General features: G+C 50.3%; 1 protein-coding gene and 1 long non-coding RNA gene across 4 annotated transcripts in view; one reads left to right on the top strand and one right to left on the bottom strand.

The window, feature by feature from the left end:
• The window catches only part of GALNT6 (polypeptide N-acetylgalactosaminyltransferase 6), a 29,842-nt gene extending 10,794 nt beyond the window's left edge, over positions 1-19,048 (bottom strand). The window contains exons 1-5 of one of the 3 annotated variants that reach the window (XM_074325670.1): positions 18,957-19,048; positions 12,259-12,497; positions 8,687-9,230; positions 6,941-7,113; positions 500-649 (exon numbers count right to left, since the gene is read on the bottom strand). In XM_074325670.1, coding sequence (XP_074181771.1) covers positions 500-649; positions 6,941-7,113; positions 8,687-9,177 — 814 coding nt within the window. In that variant the 5' untranslated portion in view covers positions 9,178-9,230; positions 12,259-12,497; positions 18,957-19,048. Of the gene's footprint in view, positions 1-499; positions 650-6,940; positions 7,114-8,686; positions 9,279-12,258; positions 12,498-18,956 lie in introns of all 3 variants that reach the window. The other 2 variants (XM_019724542.2, XM_074325671.1) reach the window with 2 other exon arrangements.
• On the top strand, positions 16,997-23,338 carry LOC109443781 (uncharacterized). Its single transcript, XR_012493965.1, has 3 exons — positions 16,997-17,132; positions 18,692-19,489; positions 20,296-23,338. It is a non-coding gene; the product is annotated as an uncharacterized LOC109443781 (long non-coding RNA).
• The last annotated feature ends 1,207 nt before the right edge of the window (positions 23,339-24,545 follow it).

Here is a 24,545-nt window from a genome sequence, read left to right as displayed (position 1 = left end):
GGGCTTTCCCCAGCATATAGCACCACTTTCGGGGAACAGTTGTTTTTTCTTTTCCCTGACAATGGTGAGAGGTGTTCTGCTTTGGGGCAAGAGAGAGGCCTTCCTGCCTCCAGGGGGCCACAGGAAAGCTCCACGCAAACCAGTTCCCAGTGGTAACGGGCGGTGTCTCTGAGGGGCTGAGTTCAGAATGAGGTACATACACATCAGGGGCGAGAGGGAAATGTCTGCTACTCCAGCACACGCCCAGCAACTGCGGGGTCACCAATTTAGGGCTGTGTGTGCCTCCTGATAAAACTTTCCTGGGGTTGGGCAGAGAAGGGGCTAGAAAAAGCTGGAGCTGGTCCTAAGCCTCCTTCACTCCTGGAGCAGCAGAGCAGGAAGGGGCCTTCGTGATGCTGTGGTCAAAGCTTTTCATTGGGCCAGGGCCGGGGTGGGGTGGGGGGGTGGCCCAGACTACATCCGGGCCTCCTGGGTGCCGGGCCAGCACTCTTCTACTCACAGTGGGCATCCAGGAAAGTGAGCACCTCTGCCTGCGCCACGCTGGCTCCCAGCAGTCGGGCCGTGATCAGGCCCTTCCGTTCCTCCTGCCGCACCACCCTCACGATCTGCAGCTGCTTCACGTACTCCTCCAGCTGCTCCTTTAGGTACTCTGGAAGGGACCAGGCCATGGTGGTCAGCTCACCACGTTGCCTCCAACCTCATCCCCGGAGGCACCAAGCCCTGGCGCGCTCAGCCTCCGGCAGGCCCAAACCTTGACCCCCCCCCCACACACACACACACTGCACTGAGCAATTCCATGGATGCCGAAGGGGATGGAAGGAGGCAGGCCTGCCGGTCGCCAAGCACCCTGCCACCCAAGCCCATCCTGCCAGGACACTGGCTCTGCAGTGTCGCTCCTGTGCCTGTTTACCTAGGTACCTCCTCCAATGTGCTAGACGGGACCTCAGGCTTGTGTTTCTTTGGTCTCAAATCAAGTACAAACTTCCAACAAAGACTATCAGATGCCTCCCTTGGCCTCTGCCCCCTCCGCCACTGCCTTTCAGAGCTGTGATTGCAGCCTCCTCTCCTTTCCACCCCTGGTGGTGGTGGTGGCGGTCGTTTCTCCGTGTCTGATTCCATCTCCCAGGCTCTTCAGAGTAAGCTTGCCAGGTAGCACACACACAAATGGTGATTTTTCTTTTTTTGCTTGCTCATCAGCAGCAAGTAGTCTTACTCTAATCCTCTTTATTACCTCCTCTGCGTGTGGAATTCTTTAGGAAGATGCAAAGACGCCAAGTAGCTTTTTAATTAAAAGTGCCTGCTATAGGCCAGGTGCCGTGGTGAGCCCGCTGCCCAGGGAACAGGTGACCAGTGACCTGCCAGTGCAGGACTGGAGGGTCTGCAGGAGGGGCCACCAGACTGAATTTGGGGGTGGGGGTGGGGAAATCTTTTTGAAGGGAGGGGTATCTCTGCTGAGATTGTCAGTTCCTCCTGAGGGGGGGTTGACTGCATGACTGTTATTCAGTGGGAAATCCTCAGGGCATTAAAAATAGCTCTATTCTGAGGCAATCCATTTGAAACATATTACAAATCTTACTGGATGTTTTAACTGCTATTTTGGTTTATCCACGCCACAGTTCTGTTCCTGATTGTGCAGAATGGAGTTGCCTGTAGCTTCAGAAGAGGAGGTGGAGGGCAGGTGTGACAGATGAGTGTGTTCTTTCTCTTTCGGGCTGTAGATCAGCCCAGTGCTTGGACCTTGCTCCAAACACCGTGCTTTGCAAACTGTGGGCCTGCAGTCAGTGCAGGGGCAGGGTGGATGGTTGCTCTCTCTCTCTCTCTCTCTCTCTCTCTCTCTCTCTCTCACACACACACACACACACTCACACACACACACAACAACACACACACACACACATAATATCCAAATACTAGAGCACCTACTATGTGCCAGTCACTGAGTTACTTGTTTTCATGTTGACTTTTTTTCTGTCCCCTTTCTCTATGAAGATTAAACACTATAAAATAGGGAGTATCGTCCCCAATGTTCATGAGTCCAAATGAGCCTCACATGGCCTCTTCAGCCCACCACTCACTTAGCAAACAGCAGCTAACTCACTGCCCAGGTGCCAGACACTACCCCGCGCAGGGAGGGACCTGGTCTGGGTCCTGCCTTCAGGGAGCTCCCAGACTCACAGTCCAGCCATAGCCCCAAGTGCTGGCTCTAACAGGAAGGAGGAAGGAACCCCAACCAGGAGCCTCACCTTCTCGGTGTAGCTGATTTTCCCCTGAGAACTCGCTTAACTGTGTTCACAGGAAGTTCAGGGGCAAAGCATCATAGGAAGTGGGTTTTGTGGTAAGAGAATGCGAAGCACTGAGCTCTGAGCCTCAGGAGGGCCTGAGCTCTACAAGGCCTTTCTCCCACACCTTCCATCCAGGCGCAGGTGGCTAGGCTGGACCTGGAGATTCTGAGTGTGAGTGCAGGCCCTTCTAGGGGCGTCAGACAACTCCCCTAAGTTATGCCCCTCCTGACAATCTTCCCGGCACCCCCCTGGGCTCACTGGACACAGGCCCCAGAGCTGGGTATAGCAGAGCCAAGTGTGGAGACGGACAAGCATATCCGTACTCTTATGTCCCCCAGACAACAGCCTCCTAATTTAGGTTTAACACCCCAACCCAGCTTCATTCCTCACGACGAGTCCACGAGGCTCCTGTGACCTCCCACACACGCCTTACTCAGCCTCATCTATCTGCAGATCCTGGGACATCTCTCTTTCCGGCCTCGGCATCTTCCCTTGGACGTCTCACAGAACCACAAACCAAACATGCCCAAAACGGGACTCAAGGTCTCTTCCAAAGCTGCACCCCCAGGCTGCCCCACGTCAGAACACAGTCCCCGCACCCTTCCAGCTGCTCCAACCTAGGGGTCGTGCTGGATTCTTCCCTTTTGTCATCCTTTACAATTTGTCCCTCAGCAAGTACTGCCAGTTCTCTCTCTCCATCCCAGTGTCACCCCCAGCGATAATGCCTTACCGGGTCGCCTGGCCTCTACTCCACGCCACTCCTCCCAATCTATGTTTGACGTAGCAGCAGAGTTATCTTGTCAAACTATAAAACAGATCATGGCACTGCAGTGGTTTAAAATTGCGCTTAAAAACAAATGCAAACAGTATGGTTGTTCCTCAAAAAAATTAAACATAGAATTACCCTGTGGTCCAGCAATTCTACTTCTGGGTATATACTCAAAAGAATTGAAAGCAGGGACTCACACAAATATTTGTATACCAGTGTTGATAGTGTCATTATTTCACAGTAGCCACAAGGTGGAAACAACCCCACTGTCCATGGACAGATGAATGGATACACAAATGTGGTATATAAACAGTGACATATCCAGCTAATCCAAAATGCTCCCCAAATGTCACCTCCGCTGGGTTTCACACAGTGTTTCCCGCCCCTTCTGTCCTCCCTGCACCTGCTGACCCCTCTACTTTCCGTTCCAACAGCACCACCGTCTCAGCCCACCCACCTCCTCACTCCTCGTCTTTCCATGAGGAGCTTACTCACTGCGGGAGGGTTCTGTTCACTTCTCAACTCTCGGGGTCCTGGGCATGTGTCTGATTTCCTCCTGTGCATCTAGCACATTCCCACAGGAGGGAGGCCTAGCTTCTCTCCTCCTCAGTCTCCCCCAGGGGCAGGGCAGGGCTTTTGACAAGGGGATGCCTGTTTGGGGCACGACAGACCCCCAGGCCTGGGGGGCCAGTTTTTAGAAGCTTGTGGAGTGTGCCACACTAGGCAGGAGTGGGCCTGGCATCTGACCTGGCCACACGGGAGTGAAATCTGTACCCAGGGTTCAGACTTTGAGGTAGGTAAGCAAGAGTTCCCCAGCCTGCTACGGGGCCTCTTTCCCCCAGGCTGGCATCAAATGTCTGTATACTTGTGGTCACAGAGCACTGCCAAGGGCCTGCATACGCGGACAGAAAGCACGGACATTGTATTTCAGCAGAGACATAGCCCTTGTCTGTGTGTGTGTAATGAGAGCCAGTTAATCTGATCAAACAGTCAACCGTGTGGGAAATTTTATCCCGCTGTGGACTGCAGAGCTTTCTGACCATGGATCGAAGTTGTGTCCTTTTCCCCACTGAACTGAGCATTGCTGAAAGCACTCGAGAGTCCGCAAGCCCTCAAGGTAGGGCTGTTTATCCTAGGGTCCACAAATTCCCGGGGATTACGTGCAAAAACGTGGGTGTACACACCTCCTTGTGGCAGTTCTGCCCTATTCTAGGGAGAGAAGCAGAGCTTTGCACAGATTCTCAAAGGAGGCCAGGACCCAGAAAAATAAGAATGACGGGTTTAGGTTTTTCAGGCAGGTGATTCTGAGAGGCTGGAATTGGCCCTAAGAGCAAGTCAACAAGAGAAAGACAACCAGAAAGAACGCCTGCTGGGGCGGGCAGGTCCTTTGGCGGGGCTATGGGGCCCACTGCCAAGTGCACCCTACTAGACACAGGCTGTTGTGCCCTTTAGATGCTGCCTGTGCCAGCCTGGCATTATGCCACTTGTCTAACCTGGTCAGAGGAGTTGCCCAACTGGTACCATATGGACTCACAAAATTCTGGGTGACACACAGAAACAGTTTAGAACTCCCACCCTATGTGATTCAAGGGAAGACGCGTCTGAGGGATGGGCCGCATTGGTCTGGGGGAGAAGGGTTACCAGAGAGCCCAGTTTGAAAGGAAGGGAGGGCAGCTGGTACACGGGCTCCTGTTCCTGACAATCATTCCACTGCTACAGGCTACTCCCAAGCCCCTCCCATCCCCGCCACGCTCTGTGCCCCTCCCCTTCCAGAAGGCCCACCTCACCCTCCTTGGTCCCCACTCTCTCACCACATCCCCAATACTTGTTTGCCGTTGCTTTGTAAGTGCTGCTAGGTGTCTGAACTCCCTGGGGAAGGGTGAGCTCCCCAAAGAAATGGACTCAGCAGTTCTCATACTCAGCTCCTCCTTCCACTGCCTTCCCCAGCCCTAGTTCACCTTTGAGCATCACCCCTAATCTAGAAGGCAGGAAGGAGGCTCTACTGGAGTGGCCCCAGGGCGTACACTGGGAAGTGGGGTGTCCGTTCCTGTGCTTGATACGGGAGCATGGGCCCTGGAGGCCAACCTCGGAGAGCCCCAGACACTCCTGGAGACTCCCCCCAGCGATGATTCTCCCCTAGCCCCTCTCCTAGTTCTGGCCCTGTCATCCCACTCTCAGCTGACTGTAAGAACCTCCTGTTTGGGCCGGCCCGGTGGCTCAGGAGGTTAAAGCTCTGTGCTCCTAACTCCGAAGGTTGCCGGTTCGATTCCCACATGGGCCAGTGGGCTCTCAACCACAAGGTTGCCGGTTCAATTCCTCGAGTCCCACAAGGGATGGTGGGCTCCGCCCCCTGCAACTAAGATTGAACACGGCACCTTGAGCTGAGCTGCCTCCCAAATGGCTCAGTTGGTTGGAGAGAGGGCTCAGTCACAAGGTTGCCGGTTCGACTCCCGCAAGGGATGGTGGGCTGCGCCCTCTGCAACTAGCAACGGCAACTGGACCTGGAGCTGAGCTGCGCCCTCCACAACTAAGACTGAAAGGACAACAGCTTGACTTGGAAAAAAGTCCTGGAAGTACACACTGTTCCCCTGCCCCAATAAAAAATCTGAAAAAAAAAGAAAAAAAAAAAGACCCTCCTGTTCAGACTCGGGTCCTCTGTTTCTCTTCCTGATAATCGCCCTCCCCCAAACTGCCAACCTTCTGAGAAAAGGTCCCTCTCCAGCTTAAACACCTTCAGTGACTCATTTTTCCCTCAATAAATACTTTCGGCATGGCATGAATTCCAATTCAACATCTTTTTAGTGTCGTTTTCCACAACTAACCTAAGCTTCAGCCACATCAAACCTCTCCCATTTTCACAAACACACCCGTGTCTCTAGGACTCTGTGCCTGTCTCTCTTCTGGGAATGCCCTCAATGCCGCTTCTCCCCCTAGACACTCATGTTGTAAGGCCCAGCTCCAGTCTGGCCTCCACGGTGGACCGCCCCAGCCAGGCCACGCAGACATAACACCTTCTGGCCACGTACTCCCAGAGCACGTGGTTCCCATACAAAGAGTAAACGTAATCTAAAGCTATAGAGCTCTTACTCCGTGCCCAGTACTCCGTGTCACACGAAGTATCTCATTTATCGCCCATCTCTGATCCCTGATCCACCATGTGAGGGAGTCAATTGTCTTCATTTTTCAGAAGAGGAAACTGAGGTTCAGAGAGGCTAAGTAGGTTCCCTAAGGTCACAGTTAGGAAGGGGCAGAACTGGGATTTGAATTCCTGGCCTCTCAAGTCCACAGCCTTTCACAACCATTAAGGATGTGTCACGGGCCACGCGGCTATGGTTGCTGTTGTAAGGGCCATCTGACCCATGAGGGTTGTTAGCTTTTCCAGGGCAAGATCTGTCTCATTTGGTATTTGTCATGGTAGCCCCAGGTCTAGGTCAGTGCCAGACACCGGGTACGCGGTAGATGCCTGTGGAATCGCTTTAAAGGGTGAGGGTGGACATTTGGTGAGCAACCTCACTTGCTATGACTCACTACAGCAGAGAGGGCTTTGGAAGTGGAGAAGAAGTGTGGTCTAGCAGGTGAGAAGCAGAGGGAAGGCCTGTCCCACCCCCCGTCCTCACCTCTCGCAGCATGAGACTTGGGGTTGGGCTTGGCAGCTGTAAGGGAGTCTTAGAAGCCAGAACTGCTCAGCTTTTGGAGCTCTTTGTGTGAAGGCCAGGCTCTAGAGACGTGGTCTCCCTGCCTGCTGTCTACCATCTTCCCGCCCCTCACCTGCCTTCTCCCTGCTCCCTGTTTTATGACGAGCCGTGATGCCCGGCAGCAGGCAGAGAACCTGCCCTCCATCCCAGGCCCGGGAGACGCTGCCCCTCCTCAGGGCCTCCTGCAGCCTCACCCTCAGTGCTGGCGTCGTCCACCAGGATGATCTCCTTCAGCAGGACGGCAGGGCTGGTGTGCAGGACGCTGTACACTGTTCGCAGCAGCGTGGACCAGGCCTCGTTGTGAAAAACGATGATGACGCTGGTGGTGGGCAGTGGGGGACAGCGCCGGAACTTCTGGTCGACACATCTGGAGGGATGAAAGCGTAGATACAGCTCTCCAGGTCCGTCGGAGTTCCAGGGGTGGGGAGGGCTCTGGGCACGTTCTCATAGCCACCCTCTGCACCTTGGACCCAGCAGCCTGTTGTCTGGTGCAGGTGGGATAGCTGCTCCCTGTTCCCGGCTTATGCTAATTTGCCTCCTACTCTGAGCCTCGGCACAGGTCCTAGCCAACCCATTCCCAAACCAGTCTCCCCTAGAGCTGGCTCGGTGCCCCAGCTGTGATGCTGGGGGCTCCCCCCTCCCTTCTTCCATCTGCTCTAGGAGTTCCCATGGCTGGCTCTCTCTCTTCCTCAGCGATATGTGTACTGCATAAAGTGTAATCCAATCTAGAGGTCCCAGAGGGGAAGTAATAAAGGGCAAATCTGACATCTGAGAAAAGTGACTACAATTTCCATACTCTTCTCATTACACTTTACAGTTCTTCTCTAGTCCATTTTTTCATGAATCCCCTGTAATGTGACACTAGTATTGCAATAAATTTCCTGTGACCTTTTCTCTGTCCTCATCCACGCCAGCCACGCTGTAGCACCTGGCCATCCTGCCACCCTCTTGACACTCCATCGCGGGTGGAGGTGGGAATGTGTGAATCCTGGATCTCTAGAAATCAATCAGCCTGGCGTCCTTTCTTATCCCCTCTGCTAGTCAGAAAGATTTCTCATGGACCCTGCAGAGGAGACTCCCCATTTTCCTCCCCTGGCTGCCCTCCTGGCCCAAAGCTCTTCCCTGCTATGAGCTCCTAACAGCTTCTAGTGGCTCCACCTGCTAGGACTACAATACTCGGTCCATGTCTGAGGAACGCCAGGCTCACAACCCTAAAAAATCATGAAGCTGAGGCTGCCATGTGACAAAAGGCTAAAAAGGGTCTAACTCTTGAGTTGGGAAAGATAAGTCTCAATGAGAAAGACACAAACATCTTTGACTTGGGAGAGTGTGAACATAGCTGCGGCCACGTATGAGTGAGGTGGCTGACAGCTCAAAGATTCAGTGCTGGTTCATTGCGCAGGATGGGAAGTATAAACAGTTTCAGATAAAGGTTGGAATGAATTCATCATCCCGTGGGCCTTCATGGGAGGAAGGACATCAGGAGGTGTGAGGACAGTCGTGACCCCCGGGGCCGCTGTTAAGAAAAGTCGCTTTGCCAGCAGCTCAGCAGTAAGCCCCCCACTTTCTGGGGCGGCCTCAGGAGAAGCCGAGGCCACTGAATGAGCCCCTCTTAGTCGTCCCTGTGCCAGGTCCTGGTCCCAGGTCCTGAGTTCTTTTTTATTTTTTTCTTCTTCTGTTTTAATCTTGTCACCTTCACAATTGTGTTTCACTCTCACAGGTGTCCCCAGGCCTCTGGCTTGACCATAATACTCTTGAACCCTAACCCTGGGATAAGGGCAATTGGTCAGGAAAAGGAGTGAGGGTGTAGAGGAAATGCTGGCCCACGTTCTAAAATCCCCATTAGCTCTTTACCTGGCACTTGGCCTGTGGCCACGGCCTTACCAGCCACACCCTGGGCAGGGCCCTAGACTCACCCCAGGACTCTGGGCGCTACTTACTCAGGGGGTCGGGTGTCTGGGCCCAGGGCCCTCTGCAGGGAGATCCGGTCACTGGCAAAGGCATTGAAGCAGTGCTTCTTGTAGCCCTCGTCCTTTTCCTGGGTCTCCAGGGCGGTCCACTTGCTCTTCTGAAACGCTTTCCCGTCGGCCCCAGGGCTGTTGGGGTTCTGCGGTGGCCGTTCCCAGAAGGGCTTCAGCTCGGCTAGGGAATAGAACCCGGGGAGGCAGGGCTGCTTTGGGGGGACCAGTGTCTCCTGGGGCTCCGGAGCTCTGATCTGGAGCTTGGGGATTGAATCCTTAAGGTTGTTGACGGCCCCCAGCATGAGGTCCAGGACGTGATCCTTCTGGCTCACCAAGGACTTCAGCCATGGTTTCTCAGTGGCCTGCTCCCTGCTGCTTACGTCCCTCTGCAGGATGAAGAGGAAGAGCACAAAGGCGCTGCCCACCATGGCCAGGCGCAGGGGCATGTGGCGTCTGCGGAGGAGCCGCATCCTCTGGGGCCAGCGGGGACCCGGCTAGGTCAGCTCGGGGGCTGGGCCGGAGCCTGGGAAGAGATGGGGATGCCGTGGTGGCCACACCGTGGGGCCTCAGCCTGAGAAGGGAAGGGGTGAGGGAGAGAAATAAGCCAAGGCGGGGTGGGGAGGAGTCAGGGGGCTTGGGGTTCGAGTCCAGGCTCTATTGCCGATGGTGACATCACCTTAGCCTAGTCCCTTAACTTCGCGCCTAAATTTCCTCCATCCACAAAATAAGGAGACTAGACTCAGTGTTTCTCTCCAGCTCTAACATTTTGACATTAATGGATCTAGAATAACCAGAACACTGAAACTCGAAATGAAGAGATTTAATTGACGTAACCACTTTGGGAAACAATTTGACATTATCAAGTAAAATTAAAAACGCACACACCCTATGGTGCCCCAGTTCCACTCCTAGTTTTATATTCCAGATAAATTCCAGTACACGTGAGCCAGGAGGCACGTACCAGAATGTTTCTAGTAGCATTGACTAAAATGGGATAAATAGCAGCAATCCAAACGTCCGGCAGCAGTAGAATAAACACAGTGTGAAATATACCCACACCACGGGGTGCTCTACAGCAGTGACAAAGAATGAGCCACTTGTACACGCAACAGCACAGATATAATGCTGAGTGAAAAAAGCAAGGTGCCGAAGGATACATATAGTATGATTCCATTCATAGAAAATTGTAAGACACGTAAAACGAAACAATGCACGGTTTACGAAAACGGAAATGAATACAAAATATTGTTCATGAACACAAAAATGAGTATGTGGTAAAGCTACACAGAAAACTAAACATGATGAAACCAAAGTTTCCGAAGAGGCAGGAAAGGCAGCTCAGGTACAGGGGGTTGCAAAGTAAAGCGGATGGTAGCCGCTTTTGGGCCTGTTATTCTTTAGACCTTACACACATTTTATAAATATTCTCCCACATCTACTCATATTTAATTTAAAAATGTCTAAGATTCTATGACAACACCTTCCAGGCAGGACGAGCTTGGGCGTTTGTCGGCTTACACCCCCAAGCATGGCTCAGAGGATGAATGTTTGCAAAACTGCCTGTGGCGAGCTCTGGAAGCATAAGGCTCCCTTGTGAAGCACCAGATGTTGGTGGCAATAGACCTGGGCACAAATCCCAGTTCTGCCCCTTCCAGTAATAGTAGCACCTACTTCTTAGGGTTGTTATAAGGATTAATAAGTTCAATGAAAATAATTCATGGGAAAAGCTTAGCAGTCTTTACATACAGTAAGTTCTGAAAAAGTAGTAGTTTTTATCATCAGTGCCTGTGTGACCCTTGGACAAATTACTTAATCTCCCTAAGCCTCAATTTCCTCATCTATAAAGTGGGGGTAACCGATACCTAACTCACAGAGTTGTGGTGAAGATTAAATCAGAGAAAATGTGTGTAAAATCCTTGGCAAAATGCTGGTACATACTAAACCTTCAATAAATGGTATCCATTATTTCTATTATTATAATTACTAAATCCTCGCTCAGCTTTCCAGCAATTATCCTCAAGCCCCTGGTCCTTGGCCAAAGCCACACTCATTACCCTGTGGCATAGCTGGCTTAAAAGTGAGCTATTTAATGCTATTCCTTAAACACGCAAGCTCTTGCCTGTGGAGAAGCCTGGTACCCAGAGTCCCTTGGATCTGGGGGATATGTGGCCTTCATGATCTCAAGGGGGAGCAGGGGTCACTCTGGGCCGGGGGACAGGTAGTTTTCTTTTATAATATCAGACTTAGCAGCATCACCAAAAAGCGAATAAAATGAAATCTCTTTGAGTGTCTGTTTTGTATTAGATGTCGTCTAGGAGATGGGAGACGAGATTTGCTCATTCTGCCAGTATTGACTGGGTATCTGCTGTGTATCAGGTTCTCTGCCGGATGGGGGGATACAGAGATGAGGAAGCCCAGCCTTCCAGGAGTGTACAGTCAACTGGGAAGTCAGATTTTAAATGGAGATCACCCAGTGAGAAGAGGGCACGAGAGAGGCAAGAAGCACACTTGTGTGCTGAGGGAGAGGATGCAGAAAACTCGGCAAGTGAGGGAGAGTGACGTTTGTGAAGAGGTCCTGCAGGAGGAGGAGCGTGGGCTGAGCACTGACCCACGAGCAGGAGTTGGCCCCGAGAGGTGAGCACAGACAGAGGCCTAGAGGCAGGAGACAGCACAGCCAATCAGAGAACAGCAAGTAGATTGGGTTGGTGGGAGTATGAAGTCTGATGGGAGTAGCAGACGAAGGGCCTGGAGAGGCCGCTGCAACCCAATCATCATGCCAAGGAGCTTGCCATTGACCTGAGGTATGGGGAGCAATAAAGGATTAGGGGGGAGAGAGACCAGACTACAGGAAGAACAGTATGACAGCTGGTGGAGGGGACGGACCTGATTGGCAGCTGGATGGCCAGTTAAGAGGGACTTGGGGGAGGGAGAATGTGGTGCTAGCAAAACTCTCTTGGGTGACGGGGTGGGACAGTCCACTCCAGTGGGACACAGAGGTAGGAGACAATTCCTTTCCCCATGGCATTTTAAAATCTAATTGGAGAAAAATAACTGGTAGCAATGGGTCCAGGTAGCACCTGTCTAGGGAGGGGACAAGAGCAGGAAAAAGATCTTTCACTGAATACCCTTTTGCACTTTGCACCCGACTATATTACCTATTCAAAAATTAGTAAAATTAAAACCTAATAGCACAGACAGTAAGTGCCAAGTTGAGAAACACAGAGTTCCCGTGGGCTTGAAGAAGGCTTCAAGGAGGAAATGGGGATTCAGTGTAGAGGCAGTTTCCTGTGCCAGGGGTTGAGCTCTGCTGGGCCAACACAAGGAGGTCTGCTTGAGTGAGATACGTCACAAATCCTGGAACTGCCCCAGCTTAGCACAAACTGCCCCGCAGAATGGGGAAGTGTTTGCCATGACAGTGTTGAACCATCCTACAGGCTGCATCTGATACTTTTTGTCTACCTTCCCATTCCAGCAAGAAAGAGGGAGCAGTTAGAAACCACAGGTGTGGGAACAGCTTAGTTACCAGCTGCTGCCAAGTGCTTAAGACTCACCTCCTCCAGGAAGGTTTCCCTGAACCCCTCTCTCAGAATCACCCAGGGCACTTCAACTCCCTCGTCCTGGCATTGCGTTGTGGTCCCTCGAAGTGGAGTTTGCCTTTTCCTTTTATTTCCTTTGCAGAAATGGACCTAGGGTTAAATCGAGCCCTTCCCAGGGATCTGCTCTCTCAATCCAACCTGGCAGTCTAAGGCTTTCTCTGGAGCCTGCAGTTCCTCAAGGTACTAACCACATCCTGAAATAAAAGGAGACACGTGTGATTAGCCTTGGCAGTAAAAGACTCAGGCTCTATCTTGTTTACCATTTAGGTGACAGGAAAAAGCCACTTAGAAGAGACACATAATCTGATGGAAGCCAGAAGACTGGGATTAGGATTCCTGCTCTCTGCGTAGGAGATGATTCCTATAAATGTGATTATCAACAAGGTCGGGGAGGTCACCCCTCCACTAATTGTGGAGAAGGAATAGTCCCTCTTGTATGTAGTACTTTGTCAAGTGTAGGGAGGGCTACACAAGGCCCCCCCTCCCCCATTGTCTTGTGTAACTCCCGCCCCTTTGGGTCTCCACAGGATGGCCATCAAGTGCACTGGCACGTGTGTGCATGGCCCTCACCCACTCATTCCCCTCCTGTTGCTGCTGAGCGTTCATACCCAGCTCTTCTGCCTCCAGACACCCTTGGGATTGCAACACACGGGCCCATCTTGGTTTCAGTACTGAGATGAGGCCAGTATGCAAGCAAGTTCACCTTCTCTCACTGTTCCAAGTGAATTAAGGCTTCACCCAGCTCAGTGTCTATCAAAGCACTGATTGCAACCCACTATAGGATTGTGAAATAAATTTAAAGGGCTGCATATCAGCATGAAACAAAATTCTTTAAAAAATCAGAATAGAACAAAAAAGAAAATACCAAAGTATGTCACATGTAATATAGGTATTGTTTTGTCAAAATTTCGTTTCAGTTATATATACCTATATACAGTGTACCAAAAGTTTTAATACAGTTTTAAGCTTTAATTAACTTCAGAAATATAAATGCTACAGACTTACAAAGAATATCATTTGAAAATGTTAAACTTCTTTTACCTTACTGAATTTAATGAATTTTGAACATAATTTTATTTTAAATCTCGGTCCATTAAAGATGATGAACATTTCCTGATACAAACTTGAAAAATTTGTTATTCAAAATTCATAAAGGTAAAAGAAATTTAAGGTATTACATTTTCAAATGATTTTTTGTTGCTAAGTTTGCAGAATTCATACCTCCGATGTAATTAGACTGTAAAACTGCTTTTGTGATACCCTGTCCCATGTTAAATGGGAATAAAATTTTGTTGTGAAATGTCTGTCTTGCTTTGGTCCAGTGACAGAAATATGAACGCCAATGACACAGTCCCATCCCTCCATTTTACATCCTAGCTCCCTAAGACGCCTTCTTAGATCTCTAGCAGAATTCACCTCTCCCTTGTTTTGCCCCCTTGGCGCACTGTTTATTCTGGGACTCTGGGCCAGTGACAGCCTTCCCCGTGTCAGAGGAGTTGGTTCTCTCTCACACCTCTGAATCCTGGATCAGAGAAGCCAGGTTGTTTTCCCTTTTGTATCGCTAGCAAAGTAGGAAGTATTCCTTAAACTCTCGTTAAATGAGACGGGGCAAGAGGGGTTCAAGGGACAAGGGGGCACTGGCTTCGCTAAATGTTCTGGATGCACTTACTCCAACAAGCATTTGCGTTCCGTGACACTCCACTGTTACACACGCCACTGTGACTAGGTCTTTCTGGGGTCCACACCCTCACTTTATAGGTGAGGCCAGAGTGTTTACGTGACCTCTGTGGTCACACAGGAGCAGACGCTGGTCTCCCAACTCCCAGGCCACTGCTCTGTTCCCACACTCGGACCTACCCCTTGTGCGTTCCCTGGGAGTGGGGAGCTGGTTTTGGCTCTCCTGAGCCTGGAGCAGGGCTGTTTTCCTGAGTGTCCCAACTCCACTCTTAGGCACCCTCCCACCTGCCCCCACTCCCCACTCAGGACTACAAATGCTTTCAAGATGCCGAAACCGGAAGTCTGGGACAAAGTTTTTGTGAAAGCCAGGTTCAGCCACGCAGAACACACCCTTGCTGGCCAGGTGGCCTCTTTGTAACAAAGTTTCTTTCTGTTTATCAGCTGAGTTACTCACCTCCGGGAGACGTGGCAGCCAGGAAGTAAGAACGTGCCACAGGGATGTTTGCTCAAGTTAGTCAGACTAAAGCTCAATTACAGGTTTCTTCCAAAAGAGATGACTGTCCCCCCTCGAAAAGAGATGACTGTCGCCACTTACCCAGGGCGCAGGTGTGTGGAGCTGGACATCATGTTGGGGAGGGGACAGGTCAATTTCAAGCTACTGGTGGGGGTAGGGGACCAAGAAGCTGTTTTGGCCAAATGATTCTCCCTTTCTTTCTCCCCATCAAATAGGGCACTCATTTCACTTCCTCTGTTCTCATGCTGTGAACAAAGTAGCAAATGATCCCCTCTAAACCCCTCCTCCCAACTCTGACCTTTCTGATTACAGAATGCTGAGAGGTTTTCACTTTTCTCTATAATTACACCTTTAAGACACTTGAGCTTTCCCCAAGATTAAAGCTGCAGTGCTGTGGCTTATTTTTCCAGAAAGATGCACTGAAAGTTATTTCTGTAGCTAGTCTATCAAGTTCTTTCCCCAGCATATCTAGGTTCATTTTATATTTGCATAACATTTTAAACTTAAGTTACCCAAACAGATTGTCAATTGAAAAACACCAACCCAGCTTTACTCACGCTATATACCTAGAACAGTGCTTGGCATAGAGCAGGCACTCAGTAAATATTTGGTGATTCATTCCAAATTTGTAAAAGTCCCTGAAGGGTCGTCAGTTAGCTCAGTTGGTTAGAGCACGGTGCTCTTAACAAGGTTGCTGGTTCGATCCCCATGTGGGCCACTGAGCTGCACCCTCCACAACTAGATTGAAACAACTACTTGACTTGGAGCTGAGGGGTCCTGGAAAAACACACTTAAAATAAATAAAATCTTAAAAAAAAAAAAGTCCCTGAAAATCAAAATAATATATAATCAAACAGGAAGTTCAACAGTTCACAGGTTTCTACTGGAGTTCCTTCCAGGCCCTGCCAGGTAGGACAGGGATAAGCAACTCTTCTCAAATTGAGCCTCGTGACTGAGGAATCTAGGGATGAAGGGGGAACCCAGGTGGGGATGAGGTGGGATTCCCTAAAACCCAGTCAGGCTGGGTTTGTGAGAAGGCAAAGAAAAAGGGAACTTGAATTGAGTCTTATCATCTGTCCGTTGGGGGTGGGGGGCAGGACACGAGGGGTTAAGAGGAGGGGTATTCCGAAAGGCTTGGGCTGGTCTCGAGATTGGGGTGGGAGTGACAAGAGAAGGCAGAACTGAAGTTTTTCTTTCCTCACCCCAGTCTGCTCCTGGCTGTAGGCGGAACTCAGGGCCCCCAGATACTCAACCTGCCACACCCTGAACTTAGGGTCTGTGCTGGCCTTCCCAATTTCCCTATTGCTGCAACAGTATCAAAATCCTTGAAAGAACCCCTGCCCCTGCCCACTCCTGGGTGTGGTTCTGAATCCCTTCTCAATGTCAGGTTCACACCACACCCTCTCTCAATTCCTGCTGATTCATTCCCTGCCTCCTGGATCCACTTCTCCCTCTCTACTCAAAACCGTCCTCTGAGACAGTGCCCTTATCGCCCAACATCTGGAGGATAAGCAGACGCTGCCTGCCAGCCTCCTTTGCTTCAGGCCTCCTTCTCCCTTTTACAATCAGAACAGCCATTTTTCTTTAGCCCAGCACCAGCACCATTTGACTGGAGCAGAAACATGGCCTGGGCAGTCTGCTTCCTGTTTGCTACTCACCCTCACTGGCCTTTCCTTTATACTCTTGCCAAGCAAGCCAGGTTTCTTTTCTCTTTCAGTTTCTTAACTTGAAACCTCTCCTCCAAGAAGCTTCTTAGACTAAGGTGCATTTTACTGTCCTCAGTATCCACGTGTATTTGTTTCCACATTTCATTACCCACGTTTCCCCATGTGGGACTTCCCCACTAGATTTTACGAGGGAGGGAAAATTAACAGGTCTAGACACTAGGCCACCTAGATCCTGTTTTCTTTCTCCTTCCCAATCCTTAAATCCTGGTCCCCAATCTTCTCCCATGGGAATGCTTTCCCCTACCCAACTACCTAGCCTTCCAGTCCCTGTAGTATCCCTCTGCCATGAGGTATTTGGTTATGCTATTCCACTGCCCTCATCTGTCCGTTCTTTGTTCTCTATTATATGCAGAGCTGAGGGTGAGGATTAGGTTTCCTCCTTCCTTCAAATCTCTACCTAGGGCTCAGGACCAGGTTGCATAGAGTACAGGACAAGAACCTGACCCCACAGGCTCTCAGGTGCCACACGAGTCTTCTGTCCACAGTCCTTTTCTCCCCAGACTGAACCCATGCTTGTTCACTACGCAAGCCTTTTACACAGCACAATTACAGCATTGAGCTCAACAGAGACAGTCACTGCCCTGCACTTGACCTCTCTTTTATTCAAATCCTCACTCTCATTCTCATCAAACGAGAATGGACATTTTCGGCCTTTCCAGGAGGGCAGAGGGCTATATGAAGAGCAGAGTTCACCCAAGTCTTTGGCACAGCCATTCACTGGCCCCCCGGCCCACAGACACCTACTCTGGTCCTCAGCTTCATTTCCTAGGGCTGGAGATGTCGGAACACGTCCGTGGAAGACAGGAGGTTGAGGACACCACCACCAACATTTTGATCACTACTTACCATATCAAGTCAAGTAACAGCAATCTTGCCCATTTTACACAGAAGGAAACGTAAGCACCGGGAGGGTAAGTAACTGGACCAGGGTCACACAGCTAGGAAGTCGCAGAAGCAGGATTTACACTCAGGACCAGGTCTCTCCAAAGCCCAGTGTCTTCATCATGACACTACGTTGCCTTGCATTTGGCTGGTGCTCAGGGCTTTGCCAAAGCCCTTTCACATACACCTTCTCATTTGCTCCCCACACAGGGAGTGTTTATGTGATTTGGCCAAGGTTAGACAGCTAAATTAGCAACAGGGCTGAGTCAGCGGCCTGCCTCCATTATACTCACTGCCTCCCAGCATGGAGAGGCCCTTTGGCCTAGGGTGGGCGGCCCCTCCTACTCCTGACTGCTGTTCCAGGCACTGAGTACATGGACCAAGCCAATGATCATATCTCCTGTTCAGGCTTCTCCCAGCTGGACTTGGGCTAAGATGTCTCTGACCCAGAGGGCATCTGACACACATCGGGGCCTCCCTCCCCTTTCATGCCTGAGTTCGTGCACGCTGCTGTGGGTGGGAGTCAGCTGCCCTGCCAACTGTGGGCAGTGATTACCAAGGGTGAGGCCATGTTGGGCAGCCCAGATCCTTCGTGGTTCCGCCAGCTCCAGACCACCTCTTCCCTTGGACAGTCCTGCCCTCTTTTCTGCCCTGGTGCCCCTGAAAGGGGTTTTCTTGTGTTACCGTTGGATGCCTCCAGGAAATGGCATTGTTGAGGAACAGGAGCTAGGGAAGTGCCTGCTACGATACTGGCTTCTGCTGGATAACCTGAACCAAAATATATGTCAAAGCTTTCACCTTAGTGTGTATTATTCGTCATATGGATTTGCCTGTCTGATCCTTTTATACCCTTCCTGTGATGCACAGGGACACAGCTCATCTGGCAGGGAGGAGAATAGGGCCTTGGCAGTACACACACCTCTGGGAAAATGAGCCCGAGTCCCAGGTTCCCTGGTGTGTCCTCCGTGGGCCTGGGGTGCACTGAGAGCACAGAATCAAAACCCTTCTTGGGGCTGTTGCAATGGGTTGTTGGCTAATGGAGAGGGTCTGTTCTAAGCTTTGCTGGCAAACTGACCCTCCCCTGCCCCCCACCACACACACAGAGGTCAGGGTCTGGGAAGGACTGGCTCTGGCGAGGAGTAAACTGCTTCTCCTTTCGGTTAGCCTGGGGCTTGGAACGAGTGACGGGGGATAGGGAAGTTGGTAACAGTCATGAACACCCATCAGACTCCCTCCGCACAAAGACCACACAGCTCCCACCTGCAAAAGGCCCAAACCTCCGGAGAGAGCAACTCCGAAACCCACCCCCACCACGAAACCCACCCCCACCACGAGGCTTCTCTTGGCTTGCCCCTTCTGCTCAGGAGCAACGTGGCACTGGCGGGAGGGCACCTCTGTGAAAGATTTCCTGTAGCGGGGCACATGGGGTGGCCCAACCTGGCAGACGGGCACACGAGGAATGCGGCGGCCTGGGTGGGTGAAGCGAAGCGGTGGCAGAGCCCTGGAGGGAGTGCTGGGGCTTGTCCCTCTCCCACGCCACCTCTCCAAGTCCCAGAGGTCTGAGCTTTGCTTTCATCCATCCTTTAAGGAAGGCGCAAAGGTGGGCACGGGTCCGGCCGAGGGAGGAGCTAGAGGCCACCACAACGGATGAGGACCAGTCTGGCCCACCTGCTTCATTTCACGATGGGAGGAAGTGGTGAGGAGGAAGAGGAGGAAGCGAGGAGGACGAGAGCAAGGACTCGGCAGAAGCGAGCGCGACTGAGGGAAGTCCCGAGAAGCGGGAGAGTCTGGTTCCAAGTCAGGGGGAGGGTCGCGGGCGCCCGCGAGGGTCGCGGGCTGCTTCTGCCGCTTACCTGTCGCGCCAAGGCAGAGCCGCAGCAGCGCCGCTAAGCAGCTCGTGGGTTTCCCGACGGGACGTCCTGGGGGGCGGGGCCGGGGCGGGGCCTGCACGGCGACTGGGGCGCGTCCTCCCGACCCCGCCCAGGGCCAGGTGCAGGCGGGCGCCCGCAGTGCCCCCGGGCTCCGCCGCGAGCTGCGCCACGCCCGCGGGCAGGGCCGCCTGGAGGCTGGAGGCGGCGTAGGGCCTCTCGCCCCACGTGCCCCCTCCACCACACCTGCCGGCCGCTGCTCGGAGCCCGGCTTCTCCAGATCTCAGCCCACCCTGGGGTGCAGTCTCCGCCGCCAGGCTCTCAGCGGCCATAAAGATTGGAGGGCTCTAGCCACCCCAAAGGCGACAGGCATTAGCGGAGCTGCCAGTGGCGGGGAGCAGCTTATGCAGGGAGCCGCACTTTCAGTGGCCGCGCTGCTGGAGAGCTCAGAGCCGGAGGCAGCGGCGCTGGAGGAGAAAACGCGGCTGGGCAATGAGGAGGTCAGAGCTCCGTCCCAGGTTTGCTTCTCATGGACGGGGCGGGTTTGGGCAAATGACTCCTTTCCTCCATCTAACAGCAGGAGTGGGTACTGTGTGCCACGAACAATGCTAAGGGCTTCAAATGCCGGGTCTCAGGTAAACCCCAGCTCCAGCAAATAACCTACAATTATTATCCCTGATATACTTGGGAGGCGGCCGATAATACAGCTAGAGTGATGCTCAAAGTGCATTCATTCCTGGGCCAGCAGCATCAGCAGCAGCTGAATAATTTGTTAGAAACGTAGATTCTTGGGTCCCATCCCAGACCTAAACAATCCAAAGGTCTGGGGTCCTGGGGCCCAGATATTTGTGCTTTTAAAAGCCCTGGAGGTGATTCTGGTGCTCGCTGAATTTTGAGAACCATGGAACAAGTAGAGGCAGGGCTGGTATTAGAATTCAGGTAAATTCAATTCCTAAACCCATGCTCTGAATCATACCCACAAGGCCACGGGCTGCTCCCCGGTCCTCTCCAGCTCTAAGGTTCTGTGACATAATCTTTGGGTCCTTATCTCAATAATAGAGAAGTAGCACAGTCGACTGCGAACAGCTGATAAGTTGGAAATTTTCTATGAAACTCGGACCACTAATGCTGTTTTTTGTTTTGTTTTGATATTTAAACGAGTTTGTATTTCTAAGTCCATCAGACCTGGAAGCAGAGGGGTGGGTGGAAAGGAGTGAGAAGACAGTTCTGACATGAACTGGGCCAGGCAGGGGAAGCCACTTGAGGATTAACAGTTGGGTGAAGAGAAGTAATCTTGTTTTCTAATCTGGGACCCCCATGGTAGGATTGAGCTATTCAGCAGGAAGCCAGAGGTTTTCCAGTGATGGAGGCTGGAGAGACACGGCCAGTGGAGCATGGAGAAGATCTCGCCGAGCTATACGAGATCAGAAGGACGCCGCAAGAGGGACATTTCCAAAGGAGTAGAAAAGGAAGCGTCCACCCACTCTTGGCATGGTCATCGATCTCCCCTCATTACAAGTAGCTAAGTAACCCCTAATCCCCCAGCTCCATTACTTTCACACTGGAAACTTTATGGGGTTTAAAGTCCTAAAAAAGAGACTTTCTACAGAGTTTACCTTGATCATCCATTTTAGCCCATTTACAGACACTCAGGGCTCATTTTAAAACCCATTGCTTCACCTGCCACCATTCTCGTCTCTTGCCTTATTGAACAGCTATCTTTCTCAGAATAAGGGCATTATCTGTTGAAGATTGTGGGATACTGCCTCTCATTTCCCTCTGGGGACTGGACACTCCTGTATAGGTCTGACCCTACGGTCTTTGCTCTACCTTTACTCTAACTCTGCTCTGTGCCCCCCAGGGGTTGGTCGTGACCGTCAGGACCCAACCTGACCTGAGGGTGATAGGCTAGGCTAGACTCACGGCCTCTGTTCTTTCCCAGGACGGAGGCATAAGCCCTAACCCCATCCTGGAGTTCTTGAGAGAGTGGTATCCAGTTTCGCAAGGAAGGAGCATCAGTCTGTGTTGTGTGCTCCACTTTCCAGAAGCAAATGACTCATCCAAGTTTTAGTTCAGCTGACTCTGACTTTAAACGTGACTTTGAGTCCTCAGAGTGATTAACTGCCTAATTTGAAGGCACGTTGTAGTCTGCAGGATGTGGGACCCACCCCGCTAATGTCTCATGCACTGAGCTGTTTTCTGCTAGGAGGAAGGGCTGTTTGGGCTTCCTGCCCTCTGCTCCAGGACCTGGAGATGTACCCCTGCAGAGTGCGTGGTGATGGACGGCAGCCTGCCACTGATGCCAGGCCACTTTATAAAATGGTTTTCTTTAATTGAAAAAGTTATATAGGCACATGGTTAAAAAAAAATCAAGCACTATAAAAAAGTATACAATGAAAGATACATTTCCTTCTTCCCTAGAACTTCTGTTCTTCTCTCCAGAAATCATCTATGCATATTCATGACCGAAACTTCCCATCATTAAAGCAGGACATGCCTGAATTCCCTGTTCCTCCCTCAGGGAGTTCCATGAATTTCGTTTGTTTTCTCACAACCTTATTTTTGTTTCTTGGCCATTTCAGATTTGCTTTTGGGTGTTCTGAGTTTCACTTTTTACATCAGTATGCTTTAAGTGGGGCTCGCCATCATAAAGCAGGAAATGCGGTGGGGAGCAGATCAGTGGAAGGAAGTGACACAGGAGCAGTTTTGTGAGGCTAATGACATCAGCTTTGGCCCTTATCAAGTCTCTTCCTTCCACTTGCGGTCCCTGGTGAGGGAACTCCCACCTCTGGGTGCGGCAGAATGAAGGAGATTTGCCCTATCAGGAGGAGGTGCTGGCTGCACTTAGCGAGGAAAGTTTGCAGAGGAAGCTGCCTTGAGGTTGCCTGGAAAGGCAGCTGGTCTGCTGACAACCTGCTCATTCTATCTAGCAGTGTACCGCCCCTGCCCCCCCCCCCCCCCAACCACAGAAGGGACCTGACATGTCCCTTTCACTTTCTTACATCTCAATTTCTTATCTGTAAAGTGGAGTTAATGATGCCTAGGGTTGTTGGAAAACTCAAGCAGATAACTGAGGTGGAAGTGTGACAATTCAGTTCTTCTACTCCATCTATTTCTTCATCTCTTTTCTCCCTGTGTTTCCCCTCCCTCATTCTCATCTCATTTCCATGGCCAGAAAGAGAGAAGTCAAAGCAAGAAATGTTTTAGGAACCTAAGCAGAGCTGTTCCAAGTTCTGCCATAATCACTCATGCTTTGCAATTCACTCACCTCTGTGTGCCTCAATGTCTTCATGTGTAAAATGGGTATAATTTTATTTTCATTATTGAGTTATTACATTAAATAAGTAAAATGTTTAACCCACTACCTGGTTCACAACAAGCACTCAGAAAACATTAGAATGTTAGCCATTATCATTAGCTATTTTCCTTCTTTCCTTCCTACCTTCGACAAAACAATGTTGAAGCCCACCATGGGTAGCCTCTGTGCTAGGTATTGGGTAGGACACAGAGATACAAAGGTAAATAAGCCATGTCTTTCTCCTCAGGGCACCCATAGTCTAGGAAAGGAAGTTGATGAATGTAAAAAGGATTATGAGTGTGGCAGAGCCAGGACTAGGGTGAGTGAGACATTTGCCTTGGGTGCAGAATTGAAGGTGGCAACAAAAATTCAACAATCAAGTAATAATATAATATTTTAAGAAATCAAAATGAATGCAAAAAAATCTGTGAACAAAATATCAACAATTTAAAGAAGAGTGCTCTGCTGAGCCATATTGGAGTCTAAGGCAAAAGAAAAAAATGTGTCCCTCATATTCATGTTTCCCTGTATTTAAAAACAATTTTTTTTAAATTGGGGAACAGTGTGTTTTTCCAGGATCCGTCAGTCGTTGTCCTTCAATCAAGTTGTGGAGGGCGCAGCTCCCTGGCCCATGTGGGAATCGGACCGGCAACCTTGTTGTTAAGAGCTCGCGCTCTAACCAACTGAGCCATCTGGCTGCCCCTGTAGTTTTTAAATGGTTATCTTTTTCTAGTACATTAAAGTAGTTGAAAAATGCTGAAAAATTAAAAAGTAAGTATATTACAGTTCACAACATTAATTTAAGTTTAAATATTTATACCCAAACAATTTACTATGATTTTATTTCAGCTTAAGTTAAAGTTTATTTAAGATCATCGCTTGGTCAAGAGAAATTTTCAAACATGGCAGTTTCTCAACGGAAAATGAAATGAACAAGGAATTAGATTTTGAAAGTATCATTGATGAGTTTGCTTGCATTAAAGCCAATTTCTTTTTTCCTCAGATTCCAATATGGCTCAACATTGCACTGGATTGGGGTCTGGACGAAGAACCTGAAGAGAATGGAGGGGATAATAAGAGAAAGGGAGAAGGGTTAGAAGAGGTGGAGGGGTGGGTAATAATACTAACTAAGCCCCTGGAGGTGAATAAGGAAAGGAAGTACAATTTGAGTGGTGTGTCCAGGAAGGCCCCGGTAGTTAGGAGGTGGCTGTGTTGGTTAATTTTATGTGTCAGCTTAACTAGGCTATGGTGCCCAGTTGTCTGGTCAAACACTAGTCTAGAGGTTGCTGCAAAGGTATTGGTGGATGTCATGACCAGCTACAGTCAGTTGAGTTGAAGCAAAGCAGATTACCCTCCACAGTCTGAGTGGGCTTCATCCAATCAGTTGCAGGCCGTAAGGGCAAAGCCTGAGGTTTCCAGGAGAAGAATCAAGTTCTGCCTCAAGACTGCAACCTAGAAACCGTGTCTGAATTTCCAGCCGACTGGCCTGACCCACAAATCTCAGACTTATCAGCCCCTGCAGTCATATGAGTCAACTCTTTAAAATAAACCTATCTATGTGTATCTTGTTCTGTTTCTCTTGAGAACCGTGACTAATACAGTGACCATACATGAGATAAGATGGTGGACATTGGGCAAGAACTCTTAGCAGAGATTCTCCTAGAAAATACAGCTTGTCACAGCTTTAGTCGGAGCTTGTCCTGGCCTCTGCCCCATTTGTTACAGAAAGTGCTGGCATCTTTATCCTTTGTGAAACCCTTTCCAGCATCACAGGAAACAATACCCCTTCTTGAGGAAGGACTAGGAAGCAGGCACTACGGGTATCCCTGTTTTTACAAGTGAGTGATTTCTAGGCACAGCAGGTCCCTGTGACCCCAGGATCGGAGCTCTTTGCCACTCCTTTTGGCAAGTCCCTCCATTCACTCAAGTCCTTATTTTATTTTATTTTTATTTATTATTATTATTTTTTAATTTATCGGGGTGACAATTGTTAGTAAAATTACATAGATTTCAGGTGTACAATTCTGTATTACATCATCTATAAATCCCATTGTGTGTTCACCACCCAGAGTCAGTTATCCCTCCATCACCATATATTTGATCCCCCTTACCCTCATCTCCCACCCCCCACCCCCCTTACCCTCAAGTCCTTATTTTATAATCCTCAGAAAAGTTTTCTGGTGTTTTCCCTCCCCGGTCTGCAAAGTTCTTGTTAAAATGACTTGGTATTTTATATTTTGGTTGCTATGTAGAAAATATTATCTATTCCAGGAGAC

Source organism: Rhinolophus sinicus, linkage group LG02 (genome assembly GCF_036562045.2).
Source record: "Rhinolophus sinicus isolate RSC01 linkage group LG02, ASM3656204v1, whole genome shotgun sequence".
Classification (NCBI taxonomy): Eukaryota; Metazoa; Chordata; class Mammalia; order Chiroptera; family Rhinolophidae; genus Rhinolophus; species Rhinolophus sinicus.
Note: the sequence above shows the minus strand (reverse complement) of the source record. Positions and strands in the feature narration are given on the sequence as shown.